Below are 14,403 nucleotides of genomic sequence, written 5' to 3' on the forward strand. Positions count from 1 at the left end.
TAACGCCCGAGGCTCAGCAAAGCTCGGTTGTGTTGCCGAGTTATCTCCTTCTCATCAGCTGTACACAATTCCTATCATTTCCAGACGTCCATCAGCTGCGGGGAGTTTGCTTTCCCGCCATCGTTAATCAACAACTGGATATGTAAACCCCGAACAAGTTACGCACACCGGCTCTGATCCACGGCTTAATTCCCGAGTACAAAGTAGACTAGGGACCACAAATAGTTTATGAGGCGGCGAGACGAAGAAATGACCACAGCTGCTTTCTCTTATCCGTGGTCGCGGCGGGGCGTAGGGGGAGGCATGTGTGCTGGGTACGGAGGAAGTAATTGTGTACTACTAACTTGTCGCTTTTGTGTATCTGTGCAGCCGTAGAAGTGCCACCCTGTCTCGCTAGTGTCGGGACGGTGCGCCACGGAGGGTTCGACATTTTTAAGAGAGTCTGGGATGGTGGCAGGCTAACAGACTCTCGTTTTCTGTTTCATTATATTTTTTGTAGGGGTGAGTCGTGTGTGCTTAACGAAGTGGAAAAGGTATACGAAGATTATGATGTTAGCAGTGTCCTTTTTGTCTCGAATTCCTTGCATACAGAGAGCCATTGTTCGGCGTCACTTAACCGAGAAAACTGCGATGAAGATGCTAAAAAAGGAAAAAAATACACGAAATCTCTTAACCCCTTCAGTACCATGACGCGTTTCCATATTCATTCTTCTTACTATTTGATGATTTTATACAGCTTCAGAAACTTAAGTGGGGGGATTAAAATAGGGAAGATTGTGGTCATTAATCTTCTGACCTCCATAGATTCTTCCTGATGTAAATAAAATCGTCTAATCATACCCAAAACTGAAGATAAAAATGCATCTCAATACTGAAGGTGTTAAAGCATATCTCATCATTCGACCTCACTCAAAAACAGAAACAGCGGTGAAGACTTGTTAGGGAAGACACACCACGGAGGAGCAGAAGAAAGCAGAAGACAGAATGAATCCCAGTAGAGAGTAAATTTTAACCCCTTGAGTACCATGACGCGTTTCCATATTCATTTTGCTTACTATTTGGTGATTTTATACAGCTTCTGAAACTCATGTGGGGATTAAAAGAGTGAATAGTTTGGCAATTAATCTTCTGACCTCCATAGACCCTTCCTAATATCAATAAAATTATCTAATCGTACACAAATCTCAAGGTAAAAAATGTGCCCCAGTGTAGCAAACCTTAACTGCGACATGAGGTGACTTAATGTGGCTGTATAGACTGTTCACTCATTATGGTGTTGCTTTTGTGTCAGGTGCCGATGCTGTTTTCGAATCCATCATCTTCATTATTCCTCTCATCGTGTTCTCCTCATTTTCTCCCTTTTCTATGTACCTCACCGTCAAGTACTTACATATTCAGCTCTTCCTCCGTCATCTTTCTACCGTTATTCATTATTCCTCTCTTCATATTTTCTTCTGTTCCTCCCTTTTCTATGTACCTCACCGACAAGTACTTTCTTATTCAACTATTCCTCTGTCACCTCTTTCCAGAATATATTGTTTAGTACACTACAATATGGCGAAATAGTGTATTGAAGTGTTTCCATGGCAGTATATCGTGATGAGTTCAGTGTTTTTTAGTCACGAGGTGTCTGTCTTCTGTGCTGACTTGATGGAAATGTCAGCCTGTAATCCTGTCAGGTAGAGTCAGCAATGCTATTCATAAAGTAAGAATGAAGAAAGCTTTAGTTACGTCTCTTTTTACGGCTTTTCTTTCTCTCTCTCTCTGATTTGCATATATATTTGTGTTGACCTTGCATTTCCAACCACAAATTCTTACCACTCTCACGTCTTCACTTCTACAAATTCCATAAGTTTTTTATACATTGCATGTACTATCATTGTATTTTCAGCACCAAGGTAACAAAAATTCCCCCTCTTCTCATTGCTCCCTCTCCCACCAGACGTTAGTTAGTCTCTCCCTCAGACAAAAAGGATGTTGTGACGCTCCTTTATGTTGGAGAGGCGTTGCATGAATCAGAGGAGCCCAGTGGGAGGCGGGGAAGATAGGTGCTCGAACCTTGCCGCGGCAGGGAGGTAGACAGGCAACTACACACACACACACACACACACACACACACACACACACACACACACACACACACACATGGCAGACCTCCAGACGTCTCGCCCACCTTCAGGAATGTCCTTCCATGCACCGCGGGCTTTATGGGTGTCAGTGTATCGGGTTTTATTGGTGTGAGTTTATCAGCGCACCGTTGCTGCGCTACGAGAACATCACGGCTGCTTAGGGATGGAAGGTGGTGGTAAGTGTTAGTGTTGAAAATTCCTTGTCGTCGTTGCATGTCGTATAAACACCAAGCGATATGAGGAGCCCCTCTCGTTGGATTTAAGTGCTTGTATAAAGATGAAAGTTACCGTCTGGTGTCGTAACTTGCATGTGGAATGAGTTTGGGTACAAATTTTTCCTGCTACCTTTGAGAGCGTGAGGAGTCACTTGAATTACTTCGATAGTATGTATCACTGTGCATGTGCTGGGTGGCGTGACGCAGAGAGGCGAAGCAAAGGATTGACTGCGCTGTAACCTATTATTCATGAATACTGGAGCCAAACTTTTCAGGCTAAAACTTACTATGAGAGAACTACCTCTACTTCTCACTTCATGAGTTCCTCTTGGTTTTGTTGTGCTTTAGATACCGCTCTCCATTACTCCACATGTTAGACATTTTTGGTTTTGCAGACATTAAATTCACTGGCCTTGGTGACGACGCTGCTCTGCATTCCTTGAAAAACGTATATGAATAGAAAAACGTTTATAAAATATAGAAGGGTAAAAACTTAGGGCAAAATTCACGCTACATTTTTATTTCATTTTCATTCTATGTATTTTTAAGTAATCTTTTGAAATGCTCTATTCATAAATGCGAGCTCGGCACTTTCGAATGAAAATGAAAGACGGAATGATATCGTTCATAACTTAATCCAACCTTCGTGTCATGAGATTCTTTTACATTCTGTGTGGTATATGCAGGATGTAATATAGCTTTTCATATTCATTTCGCTTACTATTAAGTGATTTTATAAACCTTCAGAAACATATGTGGGATTGAAATAGTGAAGACTGTGGCCATTAATCTCCTGACCTCCATAGACCTTTCCGAATGTCAATAAAATCGTCTAATCGTACCCACCCGAAACTCATGGTAAAAATGCGTCCCAGTATTGAAGGGGTTAGGAAGGAGCAGTGGTTGTGATTGTGGCCGTGAGGAGTTGCTGGACTCAAAGCTAAGTTCTTCACAACGTTGGTGTCTTCGGCCGTATTGCTGCTTGGCTTTTGTTAGTGACCATTGTATTAAGAGGCAGTACGTTGCTGGCCAAAGAAGATCAAGCCAGCAGTATCTTGGAAAAAGGGAACCTGAAGTTTGTTGCCAGCTGTAATCCTCCTCCTCCTCCTCCTCCTCCTCCTCCTCCTCCTCCTCCTCCTCCTCCTCCTCCTCCTCCTCCTCCTCCTCCTCTTGATGATGCAATCTAAAAACCTAGTAAGAACCTGAAGACTTGATAGTGTTCGTAATCCCTTGTAATCCTCCTCTTCCTCCTCCTCCTCCAATCGTCCTTCACTGGCGTTCGCTGTTGCCATTCAGGTGAGAGTTATCCCCCAGACACCGCCGGTCCACGACTTATGACAGAGATGGGGGAGTGAAGGCATTTCCCGCCCCAGCGAGGAAGCACAAAGGGTGGACCGCGTGGCTCAGGACGCCCACGCTCTACGCCCCCACGCCCCACGCCCAACACGTTCCTGTAATCTTCAACCTTCGCTTCTGCTTCGCCAGATGTTTGAGGTGTTCTTCCCTGGCGCTGTCTGTCGTTCAAACTGATTCAGACATGATTTTCGTTACCACCACCACCACCACCACCATCACTACTACTACTACTACTACTACTACTACTACTACTACTACTACTACTAGTTCCTCGTCCTTGCGTCCTTTTCTTTTTTACTTTCTTTTTCTTTTAATTCTTCGTCTTCGTTTTCTTGATCTTGTTCTCCTTTCTTGTTCTTGTTTTTGTTCTTTTTCCTTTTTTTCTTTTTTTTTTTCTTTTCTTTTCTTTTTTTTTTTTTTTTCTTTTCTTCTTCTTCTTCTTCTTCTTCTTCTTCTTCTTCTTCTTCTTCTTCTTCTTCTCCTTCTCCTTCTCCTTCTCCTCCTCCTCCTCCTCCTTCCTCCTTCTCCTTCTCCTTCTCCTTCCCCTTCCCCTTCCCCTTCTCCTTCTCCTTCTCCTTCTCCTCCTCCTCCTCCTCCTCCTCCTCCTCCCTCTCCCTCTCCTTCCCCTCCTCCTCTTGTCTATCCTCCCCTGTCTCATCATGAACTCGTGACTACTGCTCTTAGACTGTCCTGTGGTGCTGTCTGTTAGTTCAGAGGTGATTTACAGGTCGTGTGAAGGTTAACTGATTCGTTTAGGCAGTTCCTGAGTGTGCTTCATAGACAACCAAGAGCAATGAAGGACCTGGTGAACTCTTGCATTGGAAATATTTGGGTTAGTAGATGTAAGAGTAAGAAATGAGAGTAGGTAGTGGTGCTGGTAGTGGCAAAGGGGTTAAAGTGTGATGTGACTTGGGGAAATGAGAAAGAGAATGGTGCACTGATGTTGTGATCGTGATGTGTTTTAGTGTTTGAAAATTTTAGGTTGGTGAAGTTGTGATGTGGTTTTTCTTGTCTGTTGTGATATTTATGAGCAGCAGGATGTATTGCGCTATGTTTGGAGCCGCGATGGTTCTTCAAGTGAGTTCTGCTCCTGTGTTACTCCTGTCCTCGATGTTGTGATGATGTGTGAAGCCCCTGAGATGTCTGTAAGCAGCTGTTTATTCTACCTGGTCTGCTGCTGAAACACACACACACACACACACACACACACACACACACACACACACACACACACACACACACACACACACACACACACACACACACACACACACACAGTAGCAGTCATAATGAATCGTTAACCTTCGCCCCTCGCCTCGCCAAGACTCATCCTGCACACATTTCTCCTTCCCAGCCAACACATGTGACGCATTATGGGGAAATGACTCGCATGTTCATATTGATTCATTTATTTTTCGAGAGTTATGGAAGATCGTTTTCCATTACGACGGCGATATTAAACGATATATTTTTTCTCAGCCGGACGCCATCGAGTGTGACCTCCGCGCCGTGTTTTTTATCGGTTTATTATAAAATCGCAAATGTAGAAATAATTATAGAATGAGAAGGCCAGATGATGCGTCGAAGTAGGGAAGAACTACTTAGTGTTGGTATATAACGAAGACGTGTCGAAAATTTAGCGGATTCCATGAAGCGGCGTCCCTAGGTTTAGCGGTTCAGTCTCCTGCCTTGGTTGTCAAAGGTAATGCCCTGGGCGCGCTGCTCTTCGGCGATGCGGATCTGCTCCTGGGCGTGGGCGGGGAGAGGGTGGGGGGTGGGGATGAGCGGGGACTCGGCGCGGTAACCTCCCTCATCAGCGAAGAAGCGGACCTCAGCGATGGAGCCGTCAGGGAGGGGGAACCTGTGGGTAGGCAGCAGCGAGATGGTGAGAGGCGCCAACACGAAGGTCAGACTGACTATCGCTTGTCACAGTGGTCCACGCGGCGGCGGCTGGCGGGAACACTCACCTGTAGACACCCTGCATGTTGGTTGCGCCCTCAGCCCCGGGGGTGCCGGACACTTCCATCACGATGCCATTCTCGGTCTCGAAGTTATAAGCGAAGTTGCCATCACCGGAGTCTGTTCGTTCGTCAAGCAAGATGCCGATGGGTTCCTGCTCCAGCTGGGGAGCGGCGGCGGCGACGGCGAACAGGCAGGCGAGGAGCACCTGAGGGAGGAGGAACACTATGAGCCTCAACGCGTACTTTCCATGGGAGGAAGAATTAGGTTAGGCACAGACATGAGGCAGAGAGGGAAGTGTTGACGGGACCGTTACTGTTAATTAGCATGTGTAAGTAAGTGAAAGTTCAAGATTTAGTTGTTCGTGAAAGAAATACTTTCATACTTTTATATATAAACTTTGGAACAGTCTTACTTGATTTGCAACCGTAAAAAGTTTTGATGTGTCATTGGCACATGAAAGTTTACGTAAAAACTATGAAAAAGAAAAAAAAATCCGCGGGTTTTCGTGTCTAGCGTGAGGCACGACTGAAGGGTGTTGTGGCACCGACACTTGATTAGCAGTCACCGCTGCACACACACACACACACACACACACACACACACACACACACACACACACACACACACACACACACACACACACACACACACACACACACACACCACACACACACACGCTTTCTCCTCTTTTTCATCAATGATAAACCATAGAAAGCCGATGAATGGGCAGGTAGACAGATGAATATTCAAGTCGGTCCGTGCATGAGCGTTGGCTTGTGTCAGGTAGCGTGGCTCAGTCAGTGGAGGCCTCGTGCGGTGGTGTACTTACGAACATGATGGCTGTTGCAGATGTACTGTGGACGAGACACGAGAGGAAGCCCTTATATACGTCTCCTATGGGCCGGTTGGTGTCTTCACTTTCGGGGCCTCTCGGCGAAGGGGTGACTGGCCCATACCAGGTAGCGATGGGTAGTGAGTGGGTGAAGGTCGTTAGAGGGAGAAGGGTAACGGGTTGAAGGGACACTGCTGAAGGCCGGGCACTATGATATGAAAGGTGCGGACATAAGTACCTCTTGTTTTTTTAGGAAGGGGAAAAGTGGTGAGGGGGGGTGAGGGTCGCTTGAGGCGGTGAGATGTTGCTTGCTGTCTGTCTGCCCGGCGTGGCTGTCTAAAGGAGGAGCAGGAGGAGTAGAAGCAGGTGTTGAATGAGGGTGTTTGTTCTCTCTCTCTCTCTCTCTCTCTCTCTCTCTCTCTCTCTCTCTCTCTCTCTCTCTCTCTCTCTCTCTCTCTCTCTCTCTCTCTCTCTCATACATCACCGTGTCATTTTCTTCCTTTAGCGTATTCTCCTCACTTATTAGCATAGAATACCGTATTATGACCCTTGACACACACATACACTCTCTCTCTCTCTCTCTCTCTCTCTCTCTCTCTCTCTCTCTCTCTCTCTCTCTCTCTCTCTCTCTCTCTCTCTCTCTCTCTCTCTCTCTCTCTCTCTCTCTCTCTCTCTCTCTCTCTCTCTCCACACCGTTACAACAACAGCTACACCACCGTGGGATCGTAGCCAACACCCAACACCAACACCTTCACCTTATCTACACCTTTATATCACTGTAATCGCGTCATATCTACGTGTTCTCCTACTAACAATGTCCTATTCCCTCTAATATTTCCTTAATCTGCGCCTACACCTCCTCCGTTTCTCTGTCCATTTCTTCCTCCTTCTCCTGAGCTTCCCTATTATTCCATGCTCGTAACGTATGGTGACGGAGAGAGCTGGTGACGGTGGGAAGTTACGGTCTATTAAGAGGCGGACGAAGAGAAGGGAGATGGAGCGGGAAGATTAATTATGTGTGCACTTATAAGGAAGTCAGGTGAAAAGGAGCGAAAAAGTGAAAAGTTTGAAGTCTTTCGGGTAAATTTGTGTAGTTTTCTTATCTTCTTTCACTTTTTTTTTCTATCCTATTTTTTTTTCTATATGTCTTGTCAGAAGTGAAGGTAGAAAGTGTATTTTGTAAGTGTAGAAAAGTGAAGAAAGCTAAGAAGTGTATTGAAGTAAAGAACTCAAGGAAAGAAAAGTGAAGAAAGGCAGGAAGTGTCTTGAAGTGTACAACTCAAGGTAGAAAAGTATATTGAAGCATAGAATTCAAGGTAGAAAAGTGAAAAAAGGCATGAAGTCTACTGAAGTGCATAACTCAAGGCAGTAAAGTGTGGCTCGGTTGTTTATTGAAAGGAATCTTGTGGAACTAAGTTGTTTGTTGGAGTTTAAAAAGGTAAGATATAATGTGCAGTTGAAGGTAGTACATGTTATAAGTAAAGAAGGTATTATAAGTAAGAGCAAAGATAGCAAGTGTCTTCAGGTTGTTAGCCAAGATAAAAAAAATGTAATTCCAAATGTGGTGTACCCAAAATAATAGTAGTAGTAGTAGTAGTAGTAGTAGTAGTAGTAGTAGTAGTAGCAATAGTAGTTGTAGTACTAGTAATAGCAGTAGTAGTAGTAGTAGTAGTAGTAGTAGTAGTAGTAGCGGTAGTAGTAGTTATAGTACTAGTAATAGCAGTAGTAATAATAGTAGTAGTAGTAGTAGTAGTAGTAGTAGTAGTAGTGTAATAGTAGTAGAAGTAGTAGTAGTAATAGTAGTAGTGATAGTAATAGTAGTAGTGATAGTAGTAGTAGTAGTAGTAGTAGTAGTAGTAGTAGTAGTAGTAGTAGTAGTAGTAGTAGTAGTAGTAGGCAGTATGTTAAAAGTGTAGGAACCAAGACAGAAAGTGTGACTGTAACTGTAAATCATTTGCGCTTCGGTTGAAAGGATTTTGGTACGTACTGTCAACACGAAAAAGAGAAAAGGAAGGAAAAGGAAACAGGAAAAGGGAGGAGAAAGAGAAGTAAGCAAGCAATTAAGAACTAAGGAAGAAAGGAAGAAAGTTGAGAATAGCCACACCATTCTTGTCACCATCACTGAATTGTCCACAGTAATGACTAAGCCTGTATTTCATCACCATCACCACCACCACCACCACCACCACCACCGAAACCTCACCTTTCACCTGCACTAGTCAACCAGAATCCGGGACCTTTACATATCTATCATCCCATCAACATTTAAGGCTCGTAGGGAAAAGTTTGTGGCTCGTAATCCTTTAAGGGACGAGAACAATCGAACCTCACCACATTTACTCCCTTCATTACTGGAACCCATTTTTGCCTTGATTTTTTGGGTGTGATTAGACGATTTTGTTTGCATTAGGAAGGGTCTATGGAGGTCAAAAGATTAATGGCTGAAGTCTTTACTATTTTAAGTCGACAAATAGTAACCAGATTGAATATAAAGAGTTTAATCCTACTTTCCTGATCTTCCTTAGCACCATGAATTTTGGGGTATGATTAGACAGTTTTGTTTGCATTAGGAAGGGTCTATGGAGGTCAAAAGATTAATGGCTAAAGTCTTTACTATTTTAATCCCAACATATGTTTCTGAAAGCTGTTCAAATTGGCAAATAGTAAACAAATTGAATATGAGAAAGAGTTTAATCCTACTTTCCTCATCTCCCTCCCCCCCCCCTTGACTAATATTAGCACACACTCCAGCAGCAGCAGCCACCTCCCCGCGACCTAACCTTTCTCCGCCCTTGTCTGGATCGGAGGGCCTCAGATACCCGTGTCCGAGGAGTGGCTGGGGACAAGTCACCTCTACGTGTGGGAGGAATAAGTACGGGAAAGTGTCCGCCCTTCAGAATAACCGGCGGGGAGTCTGCGTCCTTGCCTTGATTCAGACAGGCAGACCGACAGACAGAGACAGACAGGCAGTGGTGGTGGTGGTGGTATTGGTGGTGGTGGTGGTAGTGGTGGTGAATATCCTTTCCCTAAGTCAGTCAACGTCATCCAATTGATAGGAGTAGTAGTAGTAGTGGTGGTGGTGGTAGTAGTAGTAGTAGTAGTGGTAGCAGCAGTAGTAGTAGTAGTAGTAGTAGTAGTAGTAGTAGTAGGTGGTGGTGGTGGTAGTAGTTGCAGTAGTAGTGGTAGTAATAATACTAGTGGTAGCAGCAGTAGTAGTAGTGGCAGAAGTAATGATGGTGGTGGTGGTGGTGGTGGTGGTGGTGGTTGAATGTTACTAACAAAATAGTACATACATATTAAAAGAAAATAATAATAATAAAAAAAAAAAAAAAAAAAAAAAAAAAAAAAATATATATATATATATATATATATATATATATATATATATATATTGTTTTCTCAAATCGCGTTATTCTAAAAGAGGAAGGTAAAAAACAGAGCATTCTGAAGTGCATTTAATGTAAAAGCGTCACGAACATAACTAAGATAGATAAAAAAAAAAAGATACACACACACACACACACACACACACACACACACACACACACACACACACACACACACACACACACACACACACACACACACACACACACCTTCAGGAACACAACACCCACCCACACCCCTGCAGTGCTGTAGAGAAAGTGGCCACAGCTTCGCCCTTAGTGTAATTACCCTCTGCCTTTATGGTTCCACTGCAGGACAAAGACTCCTCTCCTTCCCTCTCCATTCGTCTCTGCCGTGTAGCCGCCCACTCTAGGCGTTAATTAGACACTCTGCGGACTGCACATTTTCTAGTGGATGAGTAGAATAATTCAGAGCCAAACAAGCCTGCAGTGTCAAGGGAAGGAGGTGGACCAGTGCTTACCCCCATCTGTTTTGCCTTACCGGGAGAAACACATACTCGTACAAGAACAAAATTAAACAAGTTCGTGGATGAGGATGATGGGTGGTAAGAGGTAGGCTTATTTTCTGTTGGGACTGTCATGTTTGTAGGTCTAAAGTTTTTCTTATTTCTATTTTTACAGGTTCTCTTAATATATTGTGTCCTTATGTCAAATTGTTAAGATAAACATCCCCTTCAGTACCATGACGTGTTTCAATATTCATTTTGGAGATTATTTGGTGATTTTATACAGCTTCAGTAACTTATGTTGGGGATTGAAATAGTAAAGACTATGGCCATTAATCTTCTGACCTTAAACCCTTCCTAATGTCAATAAAATGGTTTATTCGTACACATATCTCAAGGTAAAAATGTGTCCCGGTATTGAAGAGGTTAAGTTTTGAGTACAATTTTGAAAGCGCCACTGACATTAAGAGAAGTAATCGAGTTGTCCTAGTATTTCGTATCTGAAAATTTATAAAGTTGTATCTACTCATTAGAATTAGAATATCAGATCCCATGCTATTGATATCGACTACATCCTTAACCCCTTCAGTACTGGGACACATTTTTACCTTGGGATTTGTGTATGATTAACCATTTTATTTACATTATGAAGGGTCTATGGAGGTTGGAAAATTAAAAGCCAGAGTCTTCACTAATTTAATCCCCACACATGTTCCTGAAGCTATATAAAAATCACCAAATATTAAGCAGAATGAATATTGGGCTAATTCTTTTCTGGTACAGTACTAGTTACTCTTCATCATTCAGTGCATTGTTAAGTAGTGTTGTCATGGATACAGGAAGAGAGAGATTCATATGTCTATTCGTGGTCGGGTGATCAAAAACTAATACATAAATAAGTTAAAGAAATGAAGGTGGTTACAGAAAAATATGTTCAGCAGCAAAAGTCGAAGGAGTCTTTGCCCGAGTTTCAGTGACGTGTTTGTTCTCTCATTAAGTACCACCACCACCACCACCACTAACAGCAGTCAGTATGTTGTCTCGCCTCCTCTTCACCCTTACTGGCGAGATTCGGATGATCTCAGTAACACACCGTTCTTTTCTCCAAAACATGGTGGTTATTAGTGTGTGTTGGCTCTGTTTAAAGATACAGTGTTCCCCATCGTGATAGTATACATACGGATTGTATTATGAAACTAATTTGTCGAGAGAGAGAGAGAGAGAGAGAGAGAGAGAGAGAGAGAGAGAGAGAGAGAGAGGCACCCACACAAAGTGAAACAGAAAACCTTTATGGAGTTCTCAATTCAGTCAGTGCTCTTAGATGGAGGATAAAGCGGAACTTGACTGCCTTGTTAGCGTCCATCCCTGCCGCCCCCTTGGTGCGGGAGACAGCCTTCACTCAGCCTTGTGGGTCGCGTCACAAGGCTCAGGCGTTGCTCTTTGCTTCACACGGTCAGCTGGTGCCTCGTTGCTACACTGCTATTGAAAAGTGCCCAGTTTTTGTGCGCCGTGACACGCGAAGAGGCCCGCCCACCCTCAGAATGAAAGCCTTCAATGATAAAGTTGAAGTCTGCTGCTTCACCTTCCTTGCCTGCCATTGCCAAGGAAGCTAATCCGCACAGGAGTGGATAGAAAAGACTTAGACATCATGTGCTTGAAATTTTATTGATAAAAATATAATGCATGTAAATGATTAAGAGTGAGGCTGCCCGAATAGGGCAGATAGAAGGGAAGGACAAGTTCATAGTTCGGGTTGTGTTCAGCTTATTTCCTCTCGAAGGTGATGCCCTGAGCGCGCTGCTCTTCGGCGATGCGGATCTGTTCCTGGGCGTGAGCGGGGAGAGGGTGGGGGGTGGGCAGGAGTGGGGACTCGGGGCGGTAGCCAAGCTCGTCAGCGATGAAGGTAACAACAGCGATGGTGCCGTCAGGGAGGGTGAAGCTGTGGGGAGAGAACCAAGCGTCATGCACGTGTGTGTACTGTATAGTACTGACTGTACTGAAAGTGGCTTCTGGTGAACACGTCATGAGCCAACCAGTCAAGGTGACTGTGGGCAGGTGGCATCACTGTAGCCCTACCTGTAGGATCCCTGCATGTTGCTCTGGCCTCGGCGCCCACCACGCCGGTCCTCTCCTCAGCGATGCCGTTGCTGGTCTCCAGGCGGTAGGTGAAGGTGCCGTCGCCGTTGTCAGTGCGCTCGTCGAGGACCACTGTGGCGTCCTGGTCGGGGCGGGGGGCGGCAGCAGCCAGGGCCAGCAGGCAAGCGAACACGGCCTGAAGGGTGGAATGTGTAGTGAGTTGTTGATGTCCTCTGGTGTTTGGCTGAGAAGCATAGTAAGAAAAAAAGAAGTAAAAGTTACAATCTTTTGTGGACATTTTTACTGAGTTTCATGGTTGTCATCGTGTGTTTGTGTCTGTGGAGGCAATTTTCTTCCTCCGGACGTGTCTCGTACCACGATGTTGTTTGGTTGAATATTCAATTTAAAGACTTCATACCAAGTGATGCCCGCTGGCCGACGCAGAGACCCGGCCAGGACTTTCACCGGCACTGCTGACAAGGCACGAGTTGGAACGGTGGATAAAGCCTAAACACCGGGGTAGTTGGCAAAAAAATCAAGGAAGGCGACAACTTGGGCCTTAAGTAGTAATAAATAGCTGATAACTTCACGAATACAAACACTGGCAAACTGCCATCACTAAAAATCGTGATAGGATGGTACAGGAATCTTGAGCTGCTGCAAAACACTCGACTGGTGGAGCGCTGAATGGAGGAAGAGCGAGGGGAGGCAAGACGACTATAGAGGAGGAGGAGGGAGAGCAAGGAAAGATGACATAATGACCCTTGCTAAAAGATGATGAATTCAGATGTCTGTATATTCGTGGTTTGAATAATGATAGTGAAAAAAAGATAAAAAAGAAATGAACCCCGGCACGTGCAGATGGCAGGTGGCGGGTGAAAGAGGACGCGGCAGCGGTGAATTAACGGCGGCGGTGGCAGCTTTACGGCGCCGTCATGATGCACCAGAGAGTGAAAAGTCGCCATTATGTCCATTAGGTGCATGGCTTAGAGCAGTGGAAGAGCATTGAGTAAAAAATTAAACCCAATCCATGCCAAAAGATGTAATTCAACTCCTTTTTCCCTTCATGAAGTCTCTCTCATCCCATTTATATTTCACCTAATCCCTTTTTGTGTCGTGAAATAGTACACTTAACTCCTGTTTCTCTCCTTATCTCCTTCTCTATCACCCCTCTCTCTCTCTCTCTCTCTCCCTCTCATATTACCGCACGAGGTCGCTGCAATGCAAACAGAGGCACGCAGCACGACCACCACAACCACTACCACTACCATCACCACAACCAACACCACGCTGCCGATTATCACTTGAGTCAACACTGAGAGCCTTCCTCCGACCACTGCTACTTACGAGCTTCATGTTGTCGGTGTGAGGATCAGAAGAAGATGCTTTCTGGTCGCCGACAGCCACCTTTATATACCCGAACGCGGCGGGGCAAGGTGATTTCTGAAGGGAGGATAGATTGCAAGACTCAAGGCGAAGGAGGAGGAGAGAGGTTTTGTGGGAGGAGAGTGAGAGGCGAGTGGGGTTGATGGGGAGGGAGTGAATGGTAGAGTGGGGGGTCATGGAGAAGGGAGAGGCCAAGAAAGGGTTTGAAGGCTGTTTTGAGGATTTGAGGGGAAGAGGAATAGAAGTAGAGAAAGGGTGACGAAGACTTTGTTTGCATAAGCGAGTGTTTGTTGTGAATGATAATACCGAGACGGGCCGCAGGGAGGAAAGAAAAGCTCGTGGGTGGAAAACATGGAAACTGAAAGTGAAATGGTTAGTTTGTTATACTTGCAAATTTCCGCCCCAGAAACGTGGAAGAAGTGGAGCACCGGAGAATTCTTTAGTTTTACGAATAACCCCAACATTTTTAGCGGTGCCTTCACGTCAGTACAAAAAGGTTACTCCCGTCTAGAATTTTAAAGCATGTATTTCACACAGACACACACACACAGACACACTCTCTCTCTTTCTCTTTCCCGCACCGTGGCTAACAAA

General features: G+C 44.7%; 1 protein-coding gene and 1 pseudogene across 1 annotated transcript; both read right to left on the reverse strand.

Moving 5' to 3' along the window:
- Positions 1–5,093: 5,093 nt before the first annotated feature.
- On the reverse strand, positions 5,094–6,622 carry LOC123498380 (cuticle protein AM1159-like). The gene is made up of 3 exons (XM_045245477.1): positions 6,492–6,622; positions 5,668–5,867; positions 5,094–5,561 (listed from the first exon to the last, which is right to left on the reverse strand). Exons 1-3 carry the CDS (start codon positions 6,495–6,497, stop codon positions 5,369–5,371), a joined length of 399 nt encoding a protein of 132 aa, XP_045101412.1. The 5' UTR covers positions 6,498–6,622; the 3' UTR covers positions 5,094–5,368.
- A 5,371-nt stretch (positions 6,623–11,993) lies between these two features.
- LOC123498375 lies at positions 11,994–14,001 on the reverse strand (annotated as a pseudogene).
- Positions 14,002–14,403: the final 402 nt, after the last annotated feature.

This window comes from Portunus trituberculatus, chromosome 48 (assembly GCF_017591435.1).
Source record: "Portunus trituberculatus isolate SZX2019 chromosome 48, ASM1759143v1, whole genome shotgun sequence".
Lineage (NCBI taxonomy): Eukaryota > Metazoa > Arthropoda > Malacostraca > Decapoda > Portunidae > Portunus > Portunus trituberculatus.

What these genes read in the sequence shown, in the direction of transcription:
- LOC123498380 (XM_045245477.1), bottom strand. An exon ending in AACATGCAGGGTGTCTACAG is followed by an intron (nt 5,562 to 5,667) that starts GTGAGTGTTCCC and finishes GCCTACCCACAG; the next exon opens with GTTCCCCCTCCCTGACGGCT.